Genomic DNA, 20,890 nt, shown 5'->3' with positions numbered 1-20,890 from the left:
CCTGACTGATGCCCACCTAGCCTTCCAAGAAGCGAGAGTGAGATGTGCCCCTATCCGCTTCAGAACTCCTTCAGCATGATGTCATATGGTATGGAATATCCATTTGGCCAGTTTAATTCAGCTACCCTAATTCTGTTCACTCCCAGCTCCGTAGGTCCTTCACTGCAAATGGCCTTGGCTCAGCAGCAACTATAACATCAGTGTGTTATCTCCAAAGAAAACAATTCCATCCCAGCTGAAACTAAGACAAATACTTTTGAAGCAACCTACGTATCTCTGAAAGTTTGACTGTATCTACCAGTCAGTGCTCAGCTTCACTGTACCCGTGCGTTGCTTCATTGTTGAGTTTGTCTTTCAGATATGATGGGGAATGCAGTTTGTTTATTGAGCAGTGGGTTTTGCCTTAGCTACTCACGCACTCTTGATTTTTTTTCTTCTGTGTTTTGTCTACTTTAAGGTCGTTTGTATGCAATGCAAACAGGGATGAAGATTGATAGTAAAACCCCAGAATGCCGCAAATTTTTATCTAAACTTATGGATCAGTTGGAAGCTGTAAGTAGAATTTACTGTTGTCCTCTGAAATTATTCATGATATTTTAATATTCATGGTATTTTAATGACTAATGAGGCTTCTCCAAATGCTGTCTTATCTCTGTCATCATTCTTTGATGCAACTGTTCTGTATGAGGACATACTGTAAAATTTGGGTTGTATGTAATTATAAATCAGCAGGAGAACTGGGAGGAGGTAAAACTGTGCATGTATGTGTATACATATGTATGGTTGTATATATATGTGTACGTAAGCATGCATGAATGTAAGTTTAACTTCCTGTTGAAGGTTTATATAATCCCTTTTGCTACTGCAGCAAACAAATCTGCCTTCAGTATTCGATTACTCTTGTTCAAATTATGAAAGATTAGAAAAACCTATAATTTAATCTCTGAATTACTGATGAAATTGTGACAGCTGGTGCTAAGACATACTTTTATGTAGCCAGGTGATGGAAAACAGGAGAGAATGTTTTGGAGCAGGTAAAATAAAGCATTTTGAGGGCTGGGAAGCTTGAGTATATTGACAAGTTGATGTATTAATAGTACAGTTATTTAATAGCAGCCATTTTCAGTCTGCCTGTACCAGCAGGGGGCACAAAGGGTGTTGCAGATCTGCTGTAATGGTTCTTGCAGCTTTCTCTGGCTTGCTGTAATTGATTATTTTAGAATTAAGACAGAAACTTACGACTGCAAATGATCCTGAATTATATAGTAGCAAAGAATAAAATGATGTAGATACATGTGAAAATTACTCAGTGTTTTTATTTACAAGAAGTTTCATACTGTTCTAAATCTGTGTAATTAAATATTAAATATTTTGTTTCAAATATATATATGTCCTGCAACATATGAAGTGTAATTTTGTTTTTCTTGTGTGCACCATAATTTGTAAAGTGAATAATTATTGAAAAGTATATTGAGTATGAGTTTGACAAAAGTCTACAGATTTGAAGTACTCTTTACAAAGTTTATTTTTCACTACTGAAATATTTTTTTAAAAAACATTCTATGTATTAAAAAGCTGACAACAGAATAGTATTATGGAAATACTGCTTGCATGATTGAATTTTCCTCATGCTCACTCTGAAAAATAACAGCCATTTAGATACTGTTTTTAAATCCTTTGGCAAAATAAAGACTACCGGTTAATATCATGCAGCGTTCCTGTTTTTGTCCTCTGAGGATGACCTGAGATTTCCTTATATTCAAACAGTAAGCCTATTCAGAAGCTGTAAATCCACCTGTTGTAACTGTTAGTGGGTTATTTGCTTTGCTGATTTTTATTAGGAAGCCTGGGGATTTTTGTAGTTCAACATCTTTGAAAAGAGGTCTTTCAAATGAAGTATACTGCTTAGTCTGAAAATTCCAGTAAATCCATAGGTCACTAGATCAGTTAAGGTGGGGCTTGGACTTGGTGAAAGATATAATGTACTGCTGTGAAATATTTTGCAGAAGAGATGGTATTTAATGACTCTGACCTTCAGTACCTTTACAAACCATACTTTATAATTTAAACTGTGCTTAATTGCGGCACATGCTTCAGAACACTTGGTCTTTTGGATAGTAAGGGGAAAAATATCTGTTGCTATTCCTTCAGAATATTACGGTTACATATCGTTGTGTTTGTTTTAAGATGCAATTTTTCTTTTAAAGGACTAGAAAATAGTATGAATAGCTACTTAATATTTTTCTCTCTAAAACAACGCGCTTTCTCTTTGGCATGGTGCTTTTAGCATTTGTTATGTTAGAAGTTGGAGATCTTAAAAATAAAGTGTTTATGGTTTCTCTTTTCAGTTGTACTAAATCAGCAGCTGCTTCTTGTGTGAGTTAGATTAAAGTGCTAGGGTCTAATAAGGTAATGAATGTATTTTTTTTCAACTTTTTTTTTCAGATGAAAAAACAATTTGGTGATAATGAAGCAATTACTCAGGAAATTGTTGGTTCTGCTCATGTGGAGAATTATGCTTTGAAAATGTTTTTATATGCAGACAATGAAGACAGAGCTGGGCAGTTTCATAAGTAGGTGAAAAATCTTTGTTGTAAGAATTAAGATATATCTAAGCTCTTGTTAATGTGACTGCAAGCAGGAATTGGGCATTCATCTTTCAGGAAGATCCATTTGTTACTATTTTGGTATCTAACTTGACCATTTAACTGGTATCCTTCATCTTGTGTTTTTGAAGTGGTTGCTCACGTACTGGTGAACCTTCTAAAACGTAATACTGAACGTAGACTGATACTGAACTTAGTTAAATATATAGAAATTGCATATTGAAATATTTGTGATGATGCATGTTATTTGAGTTACAGTGGTCACTACAGCACACTGATGATTTGGCTGGACTTTTTCCTAGGTAGTACAGGATGTCCAGTGTCCTATACTGAACATTCCAAATTAGAAACTAAGTGCAGAACTTATGACCTGCTTTAAAAATTACTGAAGAATTTTTCATAGTGATCATGAGACTTCTCAGTATACTTCTAAATACAGACATCGTGAAATAAATCCTGTAGCATCGGATTAAAAGAAAATATTAGTGAGAATTTATTTGAAACTAGCCGATTTAGAATACCAGTGGTTAAAAAGTGATCCTAGGAAGGTGATATTACCAAGTTAATGAAATGCTTTTTTTACAGAAACATGATAAAGTCCTTTTACACTGCCAGTCTCCTGATAGATGTTCTGACAGTTTTTGGGGAGCTCTCTGAAGAGGTAAGTATTAGAGATTTTGGTGTAAGTTGATTGCTTTTCCTAGCACAGTTGTAAGTTACTGTTATAGTTCTGCAACTTTTTGAAAATAGTTAATCAATATGAGCTTCATGTTACTAAATCATAAGAAATTGTAGTAAGCATTTCAAATTATATGAAATATTAGATAACAGTTGTCTTTTAGAAGATGCTTCATGTCTTAAAAATATACTAATAATATCGGTGATGCCTCATGGATGTAGGATTGTCAAATGAGAATGATTATAGGGAGAATTGTTGCAAGGTTCCTACCTTTCCACCTTCCCCCTTTTCATCCTACAAGCAAGGTATTTAATGCTAATTATTGAGTTGGAATTATATACAATTTTAGCTAAAATAGATATTTTTTGTATTATAATAAATTTTACTATTAAAAGACGATATGTTAAGTTGGAAGGGCATTAATTTACTTCAAAAAAAAAGGTTTAGATGTCTGACCATTTGGACCTGAATATATCAAAAATACTGTCTAGCAAAGAAACACAGATTTGTTTTAGCATTCTTTAGCAAAACATTTGCAGTCAAACAAGTTTTCCAGAACTGGATGAACGAGATCACAATTCCTTTTATTAAAACATACTTAATAAAAGTTTTAAAGCAAACTTTTCAGTTAGTTGTCTCGTCAGCTCTCTGTTATTTGTGTTCCACAAGAGAATTAATATTGGATATGGTGGAGGAGATATTCTTAATAAAGTATTCCTTGTTCTGAGAATTAAAATGGAAGTGTTATTTGCTAAATAAATTGAATAAGAAACTCACTTTGGAAATGTAGTGGTATAGTTGATAACTTCTATCAAAGAGAAAAAAATAGGGAAAGTTACTACTGACTAGTAAAGACAATTTTCAAAAACTGCCGAAAGAAGGATAAAACCTTGAAAAATAAATAAGGAAAAGCAGCGATACTTAACAATCTGCAGCAAAATCTGCAAGTGCTGACCACATAAGTGCTTAATATTTGTCAGGCCAACTAAATCTGTATAGCTAATCAAAAAATATTTCTCATATGCATGAGTGCTATAGGATTCTCTTCTTCTTCTAGTAGACTTTCCTTAGAAACAAAAGTTCTTTTGCCTTACAAGCCCATAACAAGATTCTGGTTATGTTGGTCCCAAACTATTTAATGCCCTGTTTAGAATGAAGAGACTAGACATCCTATACAAAGATGCCTCACATGCAACCTTGCAATGAACAGCCTATTATTTCTTGCTGATGTCCTTCATCTGGTTTACGTAGTGTTGTAAAGATATTATATTAAAGTATTTTATATCTAGAATATCCTGTACATAACATTTTAGTCCACAGCTACACCAACCTTTCTGTTTTCATGGTTTCAAATACCTACTTGTAATTTAAAAGAATGTAATTTAAAAAAATCTAACTGTTCTGATTGGAATTTGCACTCTGTTTCAGATGATTATTTACTTCAGATTAAAATTATAAAGTGTATGGAGATGTATGTAAGAAACCTATCAGTAATTACTATGCAGTGCACTGTCTTCCACTCTAGATGATGTTTGTATTATTGATTTCCTTTTTCTGACATACTGTACTAATTGAAGATCTCTGCATTTTCATTTCATTCTGAGATCCTATTAGAGCTGTTATTTTTATACATGTTTTAATTCACTGATTAATTTCACATGCATTACCCTTAAATGAGCATCAAATGCTAGCATTTTAATAATCTCTTGTCTGGATGAAAAATACAGGTTTTAAAAAATTGCATTTTTTTTGCATGTGCACAGGTGGATGGAATATCCTAGATTCAATATTATTGCAAAAACGGAACGAGAAGTGATAGAAAAAATATATTCCATTCTACCAACCTGTTATGATACTTCCATGAATGCATTAAATCAAAGAAGTGAGTGATTAAAATAACTGGCCATTTACCTTTCCCAGAATGTTCAGCACAGAAAGTATGCCAGGTGGAAAGCAGCATACATTCATAACTGCTTGAAAAATGGAGAGACTCCTCAGCCTGGACCTATTGGAATGGAAGGAGAGACTTTTGGTATGTATTTCCATTTTTTCTTCTTAAGAGCTGAGGGCTCTTTCCTCTGTAGAAGAGATAAATCTGACTTGGTAGTGGACTGGCTACGTGGTGTTTTGGCTGATGCAAATTCAGATATTGTGATCAAATAGAGTATGTTGCAGTTTGACCACCAAGCTACTGGTTATCATTTTTTCCTTACCTTAAAGATACCTTTCATATTTGATCACTGGAATGGTGATCTTACCCACTGTCTTATGTTTCAGTCTTGGCGTAGCTATATTTCAAGTGAAGCATTATCAAACTTAGTCTTTCTTCAATGTGTGATCTTTTTCAAGGCAGCTTTTTGTTTGTTTGTTTTTAACTGCTGGTGCAGCTGCAGTGCGAGACCTACGGTGCAACTACATGTGCAAACATCACCACATCTTTGTAAGACAGATTCCACCAATTTCTTTAGAATACAGTGGAGAAGATATGGAAAAAAAAGTCTTTGATAGTGGATGTTATAGCTTTAAATGAGTGATTTTTAGTGATTAAGTTTATAGCTATAGGAACTTTTTAAGAGCTCACCAGATTATGTACAATTATTTCTAATTGTGAAAAATATGTTTATAAGCAAAGACTACATTTCTTTTGCTAAAAAAAATTATTTATGCAACTCGTATACAATAACTGGTTCTCAGCAGCAGTAGACAGTCTTTTTTGTCATTTTCTTAATCCAAAGTAGCTGACTTATTCAGGACTGCAGAATAAAGTGTTATTGGAGGGAAAACAGAATTCAGACTTATAGCCTTAGTCTACATCACAGATCACTAAAAGCAGTACTGTGAAAAGATGAAGATTGTTGCTTTCATTGCCAACTAACATGTAAATGAAGAAACTAAATTTTAGCTAAATGAGCTAAAATTTACATCAGTGTTCATAGGAAGTCTACAATTTATCCAATTCAGCAAAGTCTTTCTATTAGTTAAGCTATACTTCATATAGTAAGATAATTTTTATCTTCTGAGCAGGTAAATGAAAATACCTCTTTCTGTTCATTTTTTGAATTTACCTCTGTAGTGTAGTTGGCCATAATGCTTTACACAACAAAGATAAAAAAAAAAAGTTTTGCTAATTATTTTTTTTATTAAAGATGCATATAAAACAAAGTGTCAGTTCTTACTTTGTGCATCATTAGAAGAAAAGAAACATTGTTTGAATGTACAACTGGACCTTCCCCATTCCTTTCTGCTTGCTCATTCTCTTCCTTCCTTTGCATGTGGAAAAAGTATGTTTAAACAGAGTGAAACTAGGTCTCTATAGCTTGACAAATTACCATTTTTTTCCAAAGTGTTATTTTCTTTGTGATTCTTGAAAACTATACTGTAACTCTAGGAGATGTTTTTACAGTAACATAGACATGCTTTGTATGGTTCTGCTGGATTTATGGATGTTTTGTCAGATTGCCACCATGGAAACTTTAAAATGACATGCATGAGTTATTAATGTATTTGGAATACAAGTTGTAGAGTACACATAAAGGTCACGTAGCAGTAGCCCCAGGTCATCAAAAAAGAGTTTATCCCAATGGGAAAATTAAAATTTTAATTTCTAATGGGACAAACTTCTTGAGTAGTCTCAGTATAGTTACAGTAAAATGTATCGTCACCAATTTCATTGCAATATATAACATTTTACATTTATATTGCAGAGTTCCAGGAAACCTTTATGTCCCAACTAGTTGAAAGAAAAGTATGTGAGCAGTGAAAGGATTTTGGTTTTTTTTCTCAACACAGTAGGAAAAAAAGAAAGAAAAGGGGAGAGAGAGAAGCAGTGTTCCAAAAAGAACCTTACGTTCTACAACTTTTAGCAACTTCTCAAGCTGGAGAGAGACATTACAGGACAATGAGGAAAATAATTTTTTTCAAAATAGAATTAGTAGATGATGGCAAAAAATGTATGTTTATAAATCTCTAAAATACTTACAAATAAATTTTGTTAGTTTTCAATTTAGTGCTCTGGGATGTTGAATTTAGGTTACGTTTGGTGCTTCATTACTCTGGACAATATATTTCTGTATACTATAAGGCATAATCATTTGTAATATAAGACATTCCAATCAAGACAAAATGGGGGAAACATTTGCACTCAACATACAGTCTTGTCATATAAAGCATGTGTCCCTATGTACTGATGATGTAGATTAGTTACTTATCTTATCCTGTCAGCCCCTAAACTCCTGGTTTCAAAATACAGATGTCTCTGATTTTAATTAACAATCTGATCAATTATTGGATTTTGCTGTCTCTGTTTTTTGCAATGTGGATAAAAAAAATTATGTAGTAATTAAAAATACAGTCTATTAAGACAAACTGATAGTAATATTTTGCTGAGGCCAATTTTAAATTTCCAAATGTGTCCAAATTCAGTGTGTGTTTGTATAGTAAGATAATAGAAACATAATTCAGGTTAGATTTTGTTTTTAAAATAGTGGAGAATGGATTGCTTTCACTGAAGATTTTCTGAGCATGTTAAACATCTGTTATATTTGCAGCTTCTGGCACAGTTCATATCAAAGCATAAAAGTTAACTTTTTGAGGTTTGTTCCACTTCTGCATGTCTACCTTCTGCTTATTTCTGTGAATTAAGTTTTATCTCAAAATCACTAGCAGTTTGAGGCAATGAGATTTACCAGAAATTTAATAGATTTAATCCATAAGGTTAACAAGGAATGCCTTTAGACCTTGAGAATCTTTTATGCTTATAGAATTATCTTTGGACATTTTGTTTTAGAACCAGGGATATCAGCCTTATTCCAGAATGTCTTAGCTTTAATAATTAAACAGCAAAAAAATAGTGTGTGTGTGTACCGTGGCTCTGAGGAAAATCTGAAGATCCCATGGATCCATTATACTAGGATCCAAGCACAAAGTCTGATGAGGTTCCAAGACAAGAAACTTGACTAGAGCTGAAAATGAATGCGAAGCAATTGTGTCACTCTTTTACAGGCCAGTACTACTTTTTGAGATGTTAATTCTCTAATTTTCAGTGTGCATTCTCTAGAAATGTGTATATTTCTCAATAATTGTTTGGATATTCTTATCACAGAACTTATGAGCAATTTGTTGAATTAAAAATTCTTTTCCACCACCCTGAAAACCTTTTATTTACCGCTACTATTAAAACTGTTCAGGAATACTGCAAGGACATAAGTCAACATGGTCTTAATATTTAATATTTGATTAATAATATTTTAAATATTTACTTTACAGAAAGAATACTTACTACACTTCGACATTTGGGCACTCTAAATACCTAATAAGCATTTATTTAAACAAAGCTACTTTTATTTTTAATACTGTTCAACATTTGATAATTGCACAATGAGCAAACATTTGAGCTTGATCTTCATGCATATGCCTGAATAAAAGTATATTTACCTCTTGTGAATTTACCTCTTGTGAATTTACCTCTTACAGGCATTTGTATTAAGGATAGCAAAAACATTTTTATTTTTTTACTTTTGTAACATTGCCAGACTTCAACCAATTGAGTTCCTATCTTCCATGGCCAGTACTGCCTATGGTTTTGGTTTTTTTTCAGTTTTGTTTTTCGTTTTATTAATTTCAGTCACTATTATTGTTTCTGAAAAGAGATTAGAGAGAATGAGATGGATAGTCTTTGTGAGGGCTTAAAACTTGGAGAAAGAAGTTGGATGTTTTTGCTTTCCTATTTTCTCAGAGATGGGCTTTTCCTGTCTCTAAGAAAATCTGCCTGTATTTGGCCCAAGTTCTGAGCTTTTGTGAAATTGCAATTTACACATACTTGGACTTGCTAGACTTTTACAACAGAATTCTCCAAAAGTTCCACATGCATGGGGAATCCTAAGGCAGAGAGAACTTTCCTGCAGTTGTATCTCAGATCCAGTGTGGATAGGAAGCTGGCATTTACAAGTCTCTAGACTGGCCTGGATTAGGAAAAAGCTTCCAGACTCACAAACAGCAGATACACAAGTCCAGACATGGAGGATGGTCTGGTAGAGACAACCAGGAAGGAGAAGAGGAAAAAAAGGTAGCAGTGAAAAATTAGGCAATCCTGGGTGAGGAAATTAGGAGGCGGTGGAAATTAAGTGGAGTTGGGTAGCATTCCGCTTTTGCAGGAGTAACTAAAGACCGTGAACTAGCCACTGAGGAACTTTGAAGATGATACTCAGAATGCCTTGGTGAAAAGATCACAAGGTAGTTTAAGACATAGGCAAGTGTGGGGCAAGGGATTGCAGATATGGAAGAAGAAGTACTAATAGAAAAATGGAACCGAAGAGACAGATAAGGGCCGTAGGAAGCCATAGGGGTCAGAAAAAAGAGTTTTAAGTCTGGGCAAGAAATTTGGGGTCATTTATTTTAATTGTGGTACTGTGTACAGTGAAAGCATGTTTTTTCCCGCCCCTCATTCTCAAAAGCAGATTTCCTTTTAACTTTGCCAAATCAAAAATAAGTGATTTTGTTTATTAAATGTTCTATATTGCATTGTGATGGTTTCCATTTTTCTACTAACTAGGAATGTTTATAAAAGGCGTTTGGACAAAAGAGTTGGATTCACTTCTGTTTTATGTCATCTTGACAGATCTTGAAAGAGAAGAGGCAGGGTCATCTTCTCACCAGAGTGGAACAAATCAACCAACTTCATCATCATCTACGTATGAAGCTAACAACACACCAACTAGTAATTTCACTGGCATACATGTACCACCAGGTGCCCATGCACCAGCCAATACTCCAGCTGAAGTACCTCATAACACAGGTATATGACAATCACATGCAAAGAATTTATGCCTTTATTAAGAGGCAAAGAATTTATGCCTTTATTAAGAGGCAAGCTCTATCATAGCCTTCTTTCCATCAGATATAAAATAAAATAATGTAGATGTTTTATGGCAAAAGCAATCTCATACAGTAACACTGTAAAAATGCCATAGGAAATATACTGCTAGATGTATTGACACCTCCATCTTGTTTTCTATCAATTTTGGCCCCAAAACATGTTCCTTAAAAGTCGAAGTTGTTCCCAGTAGCTGCATTAAAGAGAAAAAAAAAAAGATTTTATTTTTAGATACTTGTGAATGTACAATTTTTCCACCTCCCGTTGCCATATAAAAATAATAATAATATTAGCAAGTGAGAAGCTCTAGGTTTCAATCTTGATGATCATTTGATTGTTGAGATGTATTTTTGTATTAAAAGAAGATGTATTTCTCACACATCCCCTCCCCTTATTTAAAGAATGTAATTTTAAGAATGTTTCACCCTATTAAAAGTTCAGGATGCTCTTTATTTCAGTTTTATCAAAGGGAAATCCTTCAGATAGTTGTTTGTTGTTTTTTCTGGGGGGAAAGTAAGGGGGAGGAAGAAGGGAAATCTGGGGGGATGGTGTTTTATGTATTCTGTCTAAGTAAATGTTTTACTGTTTGTTTTTGCCAGATCTGAAAACTATGGAATATGTTTCTTGCTGAAATACATTTTTTTGCATTACTTATTTTTAACCTCACCGTGTTGTTTCTTCTAGCAGCAATGTTTCCCTTTCAAATCTAGCTTCTATATTCTCACCAATTGTTTCCAAAGGAATTAGGGAGGACTTTGCTTGCTGCTAAGTATAAGATCGCAGACATGAGCCTTTAGAAATAGTTTCTATATAGTATTAAGAGGTGGCATATAAACCTCCAGTTAAAAGAGTTCAGTCATACTGTTCCTTAACAGATTTTTCTCAGTACACTAGGGAAAACCATATATTTTTGGACTAATATTTTCTTAATTTGTTTAACACTTGAAAGTTAAATTTCTGTGAAATATTGTACTGATAACATGAGTGAGAGCCTGTAAATTCTTCATGTTGTTTTATAAAACATTCCTAGTCAGCAGTGTTTTAAGATTATTTGCTACAAACTTTAAGACATTAGAAGCCATCTACTGCTTAAGTTAAAAATTATTGAATAATTGTGTTTACCTTTCTTATTTTCATACTTTCTTGGTGTACTACTAAAGTCTATAAACAGAAGTAACCCTGTTCCAATTGTCTGCATTGATTTACAGGAGTGACGACTAATACCATTCAACCTTCTCCTCAAAATATTCCTCCAGTAGATCCTTCCCTTTACAGTGCTCAGTCTGCAGGTAAGATGGTGGCATTTGTATTGTCCACACATGAATGTGCTGTGTGGTTTGTGCCTCTCCCTGCCTCCTACAGCTTCCTCATAGTTTAATTATTTGCAACGCTTACAAGAAGTTTGAGAAATAAAGTCACCATTACCAGAATGCTAACAGTTCATAAATGTTAAAAAGAATGGATATCATCTAAATATTGTATTTTTCTGATAATGTTATCAGATTTTTTTAACTTTTTTTTACTTTTCAAGCCAATAAGCTGGCATTGTGTTAGCTTTCTCCATTGTTGTTTCTCAGATAAGGTTTGGTGTACTCAACAAAGTCTGTATTCCTGATAACCTTTCTAAATTCTATTTTTGGTAATTAGTACACATTCTCTTTCCTTAAAATTACTTCTTCAGGGTTAATTTGTAAATTATTTGTTCATTTCAATGAATAATCAAGAGAAACATTCCAGTGGTGGTTTTTATTGCAATGTACTTGCTGTGTTCTGTACCAGCAGCGCATGTTGATTATAAGTAAACTTTATATTAAACAAAATAGTACAGTGAAGCATTGCTGATGATCTTATTTTGATTTATCATTGAATCAAGGTTTTTATCCTTTAGATGTAATTTCTCTTTGATGTAGAGACACTACTAACCTATATTGTGTGAATTTTACTTCTGTCTTTAAAAATGGCAGCTCCACTGAAAAAGCATTTTAATCAGTGGAATGCTACAGTAGGAATTCATTGTTTAACTTGAGTTCAGTCATTTGTCATAAGAATGCTTAAGGATGTGAAGACCTAATATATTAAGGAGCTATTTTTGTCAAAGGTACCTTAAGAAGAAAAATGACAATAATTGTCTTTATATTCAGATTTGCTTTTAGCGTTCTCTTGAATAATGAAAGGTACATCTTATTGTTTCTGTCTGGCATATTAATGTCTCTTGTTACAGTTAGCTCACTTTATTGAGAACTTCTAACCAATCACTGAACCATTTAATCTTGGTGATGGCTTTGCAGTTTTGGGGTTGTGGCGGGAGTTTTGGTCGCTACTTAATGAAAACAGCTAAAGATTTTATTTAATATTTAGCATAAGAACTGCTAGTTAAAAAGCAAGTTTGGCAGCAAAGCTTTCATACTTAATCAACTGATCGTGATAATCTAGACGGTTATTCTAAAAGGTTTTTTTGATAAACTACTATAAAAATTCTGGTCATAGTTGTTTATTGGTTTGAATATTTAATTCTAAATGACAAAAATGTCAATTTTGAATTAAATTTTAAATCTTTAAGTATTAGAAGTTAAATTATTTGGTGTCTGGATAGTGTATCAGTACATTGTTCCCTCTAGCCTGTAATAACTTGATTCAATAAACATATAAATAAAAATGAAAATGAATTGAGTGAATTAAGATACTCTGTGCTTCTGATAATTTATAACTGTTCTACTGTAATTAGGATATTAATATCCTTCCTAAGCATAGCGATGAATCTTTAAATTGATCTAGTATGAGTATTTGCATGCCTACATTCCTCCTCTGTACATCTCTTGTTGTATCACTACAAGTTTGGATCTTGTAACAGCATAAGATGTTAGATACTTATGAGAATGTTTCGGAAACATATACCCTTGTGGGAAGTGATAAGGCTCATGCAAAACCATGGATGTGAAAGCTTAGAAAATAAGCTGTCAGTTGTGCAGGAGCTTGAGAAGGTATGTACATTTTATATTGTAACAATTCTGTTTGCCTGCATAGAATTAAGCATCTTGAGAGCAATGGAAGGCATGGTTCCTTGCCTGTCTCCATCCTGCCACACATGCCTGATGATTCCCAAAACATACTTCCTTCAGATAGTAAGAACAGCATTGTCATTCTCCACCTACTGCTAAGGATCTCCTTTTATACCCAAAATACTGTGCTCCATTATAGCCTGTTCCTTCTCCTGTATGTAGATTAGGAAATGTCAGTATTTCACAACAGACTTGCTAAACTGGGAACCCTTTCCAGTTCCTGAATTGCAAGATATATTATAGCTGTCTTGGCAGCATATTGAGGTTATGCCTTGATAAGCACTGTTCCTATGGAACTGAAGTTGCCTTAGGGAGAGAAGGGGAGAAAACTGTTTCTCTCCAGCTGATCCATACAGCTAGTAGAATGCAATGATTTGCTCCAGGATTTAGACAAAACTTCTGTATAAATATCTGTATAAATTAAACATGCCTGAAAATATTTGACATTGAGAGCAGATGGCACAGAACAGCTCACATCCATACGATTAGACTTTTAAACCTTCTAAACAAGGTAGTTAATCAAGGCTGCCAATATTGAATGGTCTTTAGCATGTTCTAACCATGAATCTTGCCCAGGAACTGTTTGGGAAAGTGATAATTGTCATAGGCCAAAACCAAACAGCAATCTGTTCCAGCAGTTCAACAGTGCAGAGTCAAGTTCAAGTGCTGAGACACATTCCCTGGCACTGTTTAATGTACTAGTATAGACGTAGCCAAACAGGATATTCCACATACTCCTGGAAGACTCTGTGGTAGGAAGATCAAATGTATATTTTTAAAATAAATTATATATTTTCTTTCTAACCCATAACATGGGAAAAGCAATCTGATTAATGCTTATGTGGAGAAGACTGGAATATTTATCAAAAGAAAATTTAGTTAGAATATTCCTTTGATTTTAGTTAGCACAAATCCTGCAATAAGAGCCTTGTCTTATGAGAGCAGATCTTAGAGTTTTACACTGGCTTTTGAAAATATCAAAGCTTCTTCAGTTCAAGCAGAGCATACTATGTCTGCTAACAAAATGCAGAGCTATATAGAACTTTGTATTATATGCTCATGAAATTCTCTGGTCTAATTCATTTTAAAAATTTGTTAACTCTAGATTTTGCTAACACTAAATTCATTCATAATTGTACTACACAGAGGTTTTTATAAGGTGTTCTTACATTAGTGTATGCTTCCTTCCACAGGTGGCATAGTATAGAGAAACCATTTGTCCATTCTGGTTGCATTTATAATAATGTTTGCTTTTCCATGCAGAGTAGAAGTAATAAACACATTTTATGTGTTTTCATGATCTTCGGAAAAATTCTTTGAGGAATTATCTTGAATGTCTTACTTGCTTTAATAGGAAAAAAAGAGCATCAGATTTTGATAAACATTAATTATATTTGCCATCACTATATTTACATACCAATTTACACTGATATTATTAAAATATTCTTTAACCAACTGCCTTGTATTTGGACAATTTCATGAAATGGAAAATAGAATGAATAGGAAAGGATATCAGGGAGATGCAGATACATCATATAAAATACGTTAATATAAAGGTGCTTTCTTTCTCAACATAATTTTCAGCATACCCAGTAAAATTGACTTTTTGTTTTTACTTTGAGTTTCTATTAAACTAAAACAGTAATGGTTTTTAACATTAGTTATGGATTCCATTTGTCTGTCAGGTTGGAATTAAGTGTGATTACTAATGATTTCAAATGGGAGTTTCAGGATGAGTGCAGTATACTTTTTCCCATCTCACAGATCGATTGAGGTTGGAAGGGAATTCTAGGTCCATCTGGTCCCACCCCCCTGCTCAAGCGGAGCCACCTACAGCACATTGCTCGGGATCATATCCAGGTGGCTTTTAAAGATCCCCAAGTAGGGAGACTCCACAGTCTTTCTGGACAACCTATGGCAGTCATGGCCACTCTCACAATCAAAAATGTGTTCCCTAAGATGCACATTGGAACTTTCTGTGTTTTAGTTTGTGCCTGTCGTCTCTGCTCTAGTCACTGAATACCACCAGAAGAGCCTATGGACTCTGTCTTCCTTACTGATGCCCTTCATTTATTTATCTGTACTGATAAGATCCCTCTGAACTTTTTCTTCCCTGGGTTGAAGAGTCCCATCTCTCTCGGCTTTTCCTCATATGAAAGATGCTCCAGTCTCATTATCAGCTTCATGGCCCTTCATTGTATTCTCCATTAGCTCCATGTCTCACTTTGTGCTGGAGAATTCAGAATTGGGCAGAATTGAGGATGTAGCCTCACCAGTATTAAGTAGATGGAAAGAATTACTTCCTTTGATCAGCTGACAATGCTTCTCCCAGTGCAGATAAAGATACCATTAGCCAGCCTTCTTTGCAAGATCATGTTTCTGGCATGTGTTCCTTATGGCCGCTGAGACCCCCAGGATGTTGTTCCTTTTCTGCAAAGCTCTTAAACAATGTATGAACCAAAGTTATTTACTAACTTTTGAGGTGATACTTTCAATTTTAGTACAGATATTGTAGTTAAATTTTGCATTATTTTGAAAATTTTAGAAAGCAGCTGTTTGATTTCTGTTCTACCTGTCCATTGCGAGGTGCTGACTTCAATAGGAGCTGAGGCCACTGAACACGTCAAAAGATCAACACTTTGTGTAAACTTTGGTTTATAAATTTGAAGTTAATTTTTTTCACTCAAGTTATGTCATAATAGCATTTGAAGTAGATTTCATAATAAATAAATCGTTATGCCAGCAAAACATTAGTAGAGCTCGTACTGCAAAAATAAGATTAGACTGGTGAATTTAGGCTTCCTTCCAATAAATTAGTTGAATAGTGGACTGATGCCTTGGCCTGGTTTTAAAGAATGATTTTGTAGTTTCTTTTGGCATCACAGCATAAAGCCACTTTGAGAGGAACTTGGTCTTTCAGATTTCTTAAAGATGTTCAGTAATGTGGTCACAGATTGACCCCAGCTGCTTTTAGTCTGTGACTTTATTTAAGTTACAAAATAACCTAAGTTGTGCTCATATTTATGCATTCCCTCACACATATTTACCCATGTTTGTGTATTTTAAGAGATTTTAATGTGGTTTCACTTATTTGGCAGTAAACTAATATACATTGCAGTGAAAACGAGCCCACTGAGCTGTCATGTGCCGCAATGCTCAGAAGTTATTTTGTGGTCAGATTTATTTATTGAAGGGAAAATAAATGATTTTCTAGTGTGCATTAAAAAAAAGAAAAGAAAAAGATAAAATTAATCTTGAAAACACTTAGCGTCCTGCTATTTACTAGGGTATGGTTGTTTTAAAAAGCAGCAAACAGTCTAGTTTTTAATATTCCCGAATTTTTCCCTTTTATTTGTTCAAAAGCTGTCTTTGAATAGTAAGATTGGGAAAGGGAAAAGCAAATATAAAAACATTTCCTGATAAGAACTTAGATACTTCAGTAAATGTTCTCACAGTATTTCTAACAAGAGTTTTATCTTGAAAGAAAAAATCTGGCTAACTATGATTGTACCTTATAAAATGCACTGTAGTATATTCATGTCCTTGCTTAAGATGAAAAAGCTATACTTACAGAACTAGCCCTTTCTTTAACTAATTTTATACCAAATCCTGTGGTACATTTGAAAGTACATTTCTTCTCAATCCGTGGCATCTTTTTATTGATAATTAAATGCTGTGTTGAAAATCTATTAAATAAAGAGCTATTAGTTTATAGTATTGCATGTTATTATTTAAGTGTGCTCATTAAAATCAAATCTTTTACAAGTTAAGTTGTTCTGAAGTAAATATTTTATAAGTCCCTACTATTGTTTTTAGTGAATGCATGTGTTGTAATTATGTCAATGAAGTATTCTAATGACACTTAATTGTTTTATACTTCGTCATGAGAATATTTTTTTCCAGTATTAAAAAAAAAATTGGGAAATGTAGTAGGATCAATGCTGTTTCTAGTTAACTTACCTAAAATTGTAACATGAACATTACTTGGGTAAAACAGAAATATAATATGTGCAAAAAACATCTCAATGAGAACATATTGAAAATCTATTCCAGTGTAGAGGGAACAGTTTCTAACTAAGGTTGTATTATTTCTGAAGAAGAGAGCAAACTAATTATATCGTAGCACAAAAAAAACTTTCCTTGTTTCTTGCAGGTGGTTATATGATTACAGATATCTTATTGTTAAAATGTTCTTTTTTTGCTACTTTAGCTAGAGAACGAATCTTTCTCAAAGGTATTGACTTACTTCTGGAAGGCACTGGATTATATAAAAGAACAATGTTTTGAAAGGGTCTCTGATTTCTTAAAATATCAGCAGCAAAGAAGTGATGTTCATAATATTACAAGTATCATCCTGCTTTTTTTTAATATTACTGCAAATGTAAGTAAAACATAATAATGTTATAATTATGTTTTTGCAGGGGAAGTTCGTTTGACTCCAGAGGACTTTGCCAGAGCTCAAAAATACTGCAAATATGCTGGCAGTGCTTTACAGTATGAAGATGTGAGCACTGCTGTGCAGAATCTCCAGAAGGCTCTCAAGTTACTGATCACGGGCAAAGAATAAAGCCTTTAATCCAACAGATTCATGTCGTTTGCCTAAAGAACTAACAACTTATTACTGTACCAGTTAGGGGAGTGGAAATATACAGAAGCTCACCATCTCATCACCTATGATAATGAAATCACTCTTTCAGTGTCAGTAGGACGCTTCATTTTTAAAACAGTGGAGCTAGGAGCATATGAATGCAGTTGTTTGATGTAAGCAAAATACTAAAGAATGTACTGTGAACACTGCTGAAGCAGTAGAATTCATGTTTCAATATTTCAATATTTAGATTATCAGTATGGGAAATCTCAAATCTGCAAAAAGGTTGAACATAACAATGTTCTGTTGAAATTCTGGCTCTGCTTTCATTTTTTTCAAACAATTATTTAAGAAGTTTAAATAGCTTTAAAATGGTAACAAAATTCACGACTTCCTCCAGAAAAGAAAGCATGTAAGAAGACTGACACATACACAATGGGAAGGACTTTTTTCCATACCTAAATTATTTGAGTATCATCTGAGACATAAAGTTAAGCAGGACTTGAGGTTATTTGTATATTATTTTAATACATGCACTGAAAACATTTCTTGATACATCAAGGAGAGTAATTTTGATTGCATTCCAACCCATCCACCAACAACTGAGTGGACTGCTGCATGCAGTCTTGATCACTGATTCTTTGCATGAACACTGGGAATTTTGTATATGTGTGGTTAACTAAGAGAAAGTACTAATATTTAGTGGAGATGATCCTGAAACCAGGGACAGAGATGCTAAACAGCGTGAACTTTTAGGGAGATTTACTTCATAGATGTTTCATCTCTTTAATAAACTGAATCAAAGGACAGTTCAACCATTTGGTTCATCTTTGGTATTAGTGATCTAGAAGTTTGTATTCCCAGCTAATATTCTTTCTGTCTGCTATGTTGTGGAGGCTATTTGGACTTGGGAACTAATTAAAATATCTTGGAAATAGAATTTTGAGTCTTTTTTAAGTGTGCTCCTGCTATTTTAGGGCTCTTGGTTGTTAAGAATTCATCCTTGCAGTTTGAAAGACTAAGTAGTCTTTTAACTGGCATGACATAGGAATTGAGTACACCACAAAGTATGTCTGATTTATGTAATATCTTTTAACATTGGATTGTCTGATATGTCTGTCTTTCCAAGCTGTTGGATCGAATGCATATCATTTGTAACTGCACTGTTTTTGCAGCATCTTAAATGTGTCTGAAACTAGAAGCAAAAAGTTGAGGAAAATAAAATCAAGCATAAGCATGCATTAAAACCTAGCTGATGGTATCATTTTATGAGAGCAGACTGAGTCTGTTTGTCAGCAAGTTTGAGAAGGGTAGTGCAAAATTCGTTGATGTAGCTTTAAGCAAGATATAATAGATAGAACACCTCTGGAACTGCTTGTGTTTTGCTTTCTGCTATGGGCATGGCTTTGTTGGTATGGCGTGCTATCTGGATAGTGATTTGGATTAGATTTTAACTGGCTTGGGATGTTTAGAATAAATCTGAAACTTTTTTGACAATTATGTTGTATATACCTAGTCAATAAGCCTATGTTTTGTGTAGTGTTTCATGCACGATAGCTCCTTCAGTATCAATCTGAATTTCTATGAATTCTTCCATGTGAATCCTTCTATTCTGTTACAATGTGATTGGAAAAGCTACTTTTTAGTTCAATGAAGGAAGTGGAACATTGCATATATATTCCATTGCTATTAAAAAGAAATATCAAAAGTTGCTTTCATTTGTGCATCATATCACCATTTACAAATACTGGATTCAGTCCCCAGGCCCTGATGAATGGAGGTCATTTTTCCTGTATCTTTTTATAAAATAGTAAAAGAATTTTTAGACTTTTATACTAAACCAGCTTTGATGTAATAGTGTATTAATTTGAGGCTTTTCAATGAAATTAATTTTTTCATAGTGATTGATATGAAGGTGGCTGATAACTAAATTGAAACATTTATTAAAGTGTGTAAAAAGACTATTTTGGTCATGTTTATGTTGAAACTCTACGAAACTGGAGAATCATCAGAGAAAAAAGTAAGCTATGAAAAAGCCGTAAGTGATCATTTACAAATGTATAACTTTCAGTCTATAAAAACAAAATATTTCTCTGACTGGAATGGAGATAAAAATACTCTTACAAAAGTTAAAGAGTAGCTGGCTAGAGAAAATATAAGATCACTATTTCTGAACATAAAGTAGTAGTTAGAAGATTGATCATGTAAAATTCATATGAACACAGTAAGATCAAACACACCCTAAATGCTGATTTTCATACCGCAATACTTAAATTAGCATTTTAAATTATATTTTACATAAAATTATTTTGTCCTGACCATTTATTTTTTTAATGTAGAAGCTTACCAAAATTTTTTTTGAAGCTACATATCGAAGCTGCTTATGTTTGATGCAACATATTCTAAGTATTTACCATCTTAACTGATGTCTAAAGTAAATTATAGCATAGCATTTCTATTCCACTAAGTATCACCTCTGGGTTTTTTTAAATGTGGCAGGCAGATAGCCTGAAACTTCAAGCCCGTGTTGCAGAATTGTTCAAAAATTGTAGATATTTAAAAGTGGCAGGAGAATGTAGGTGGACTGCCTGTAATTATTCCAAATTGGAATAAGTGATAGGCAGTGGAATTTATGGCCTCATTGTTAATTATCTTGTGAGCTTGCCTAAGTGTTGACTGTTAAGTTTTACGGCTACTCTGAATGATAGAGTATCAACCCATAGTTTCTCTTCAACCAGTTCCCAATGCATACATTGGTATCTAAAGGAGAATGCTATTTCTGCTGCTCTACTCTCCTTTTTTCTTCTGCGTTGACTAAATCTTACATGTGTGCTGGCCTTTCCCATCTGGATTGTGAGCTCTGAATCGTAATCTTGTTTATAGCAAGGAAGAAAAAAGCTTTGTCTGATGTTCCACTTTTCCTTTTTTTAAAAAATAGAAAGTAAATCTGTCCAGTGTTACTTAAACAGCTTTTGTGGTTCTTTGTGCATGTATATTTCTGCAGGAAAAGTCCCTATATTGTATTGCAAGATTCATGTCTTGCAAAGCAGGTTACTGTTTGTGAAATGGTTGAGATTTTTTTCAAAT

The 20,890-nt window shown here is 33.7% G+C and overlaps 1 protein-coding gene across 1 annotated transcript; it reads left to right on the top strand.

Moving 5' to 3' along the window:
* Nucleotides 1–435: 435 nt before the first annotated feature.
* VTA1 (vesicle trafficking 1) lies at nucleotides 436–20,451 on the top strand. Its single transcript, XM_010707260.3, has 7 exons — nucleotides 436–552; nucleotides 2,446–2,573; nucleotides 3,192–3,267; nucleotides 5,206–5,317; nucleotides 9,902–10,078; nucleotides 11,365–11,445; nucleotides 17,637–20,451. The coding sequence occupies exons 1-7, from the start codon at nucleotides 472–474 to the stop codon at nucleotides 17,780–17,782; spliced, it is 801 nt and encodes a 266-aa protein (XP_010705562.1). The 5' UTR covers nucleotides 436–471; the 3' UTR covers nucleotides 17,783–20,451.
* The last annotated feature ends 439 nt before the right edge of the window (nucleotides 20,452–20,890 follow it).

Source organism: Meleagris gallopavo, chromosome 2 (assembly GCF_000146605.3).
Source record: "Meleagris gallopavo isolate NT-WF06-2002-E0010 breed Aviagen turkey brand Nicholas breeding stock chromosome 2, Turkey_5.1, whole genome shotgun sequence".
Taxonomy (NCBI): Eukaryota; Metazoa; Chordata; class Aves; order Galliformes; family Phasianidae; genus Meleagris; species Meleagris gallopavo.
Note: the sequence above shows the minus strand (reverse complement) of the source record. Positions and strands in the feature narration are given on the sequence as shown.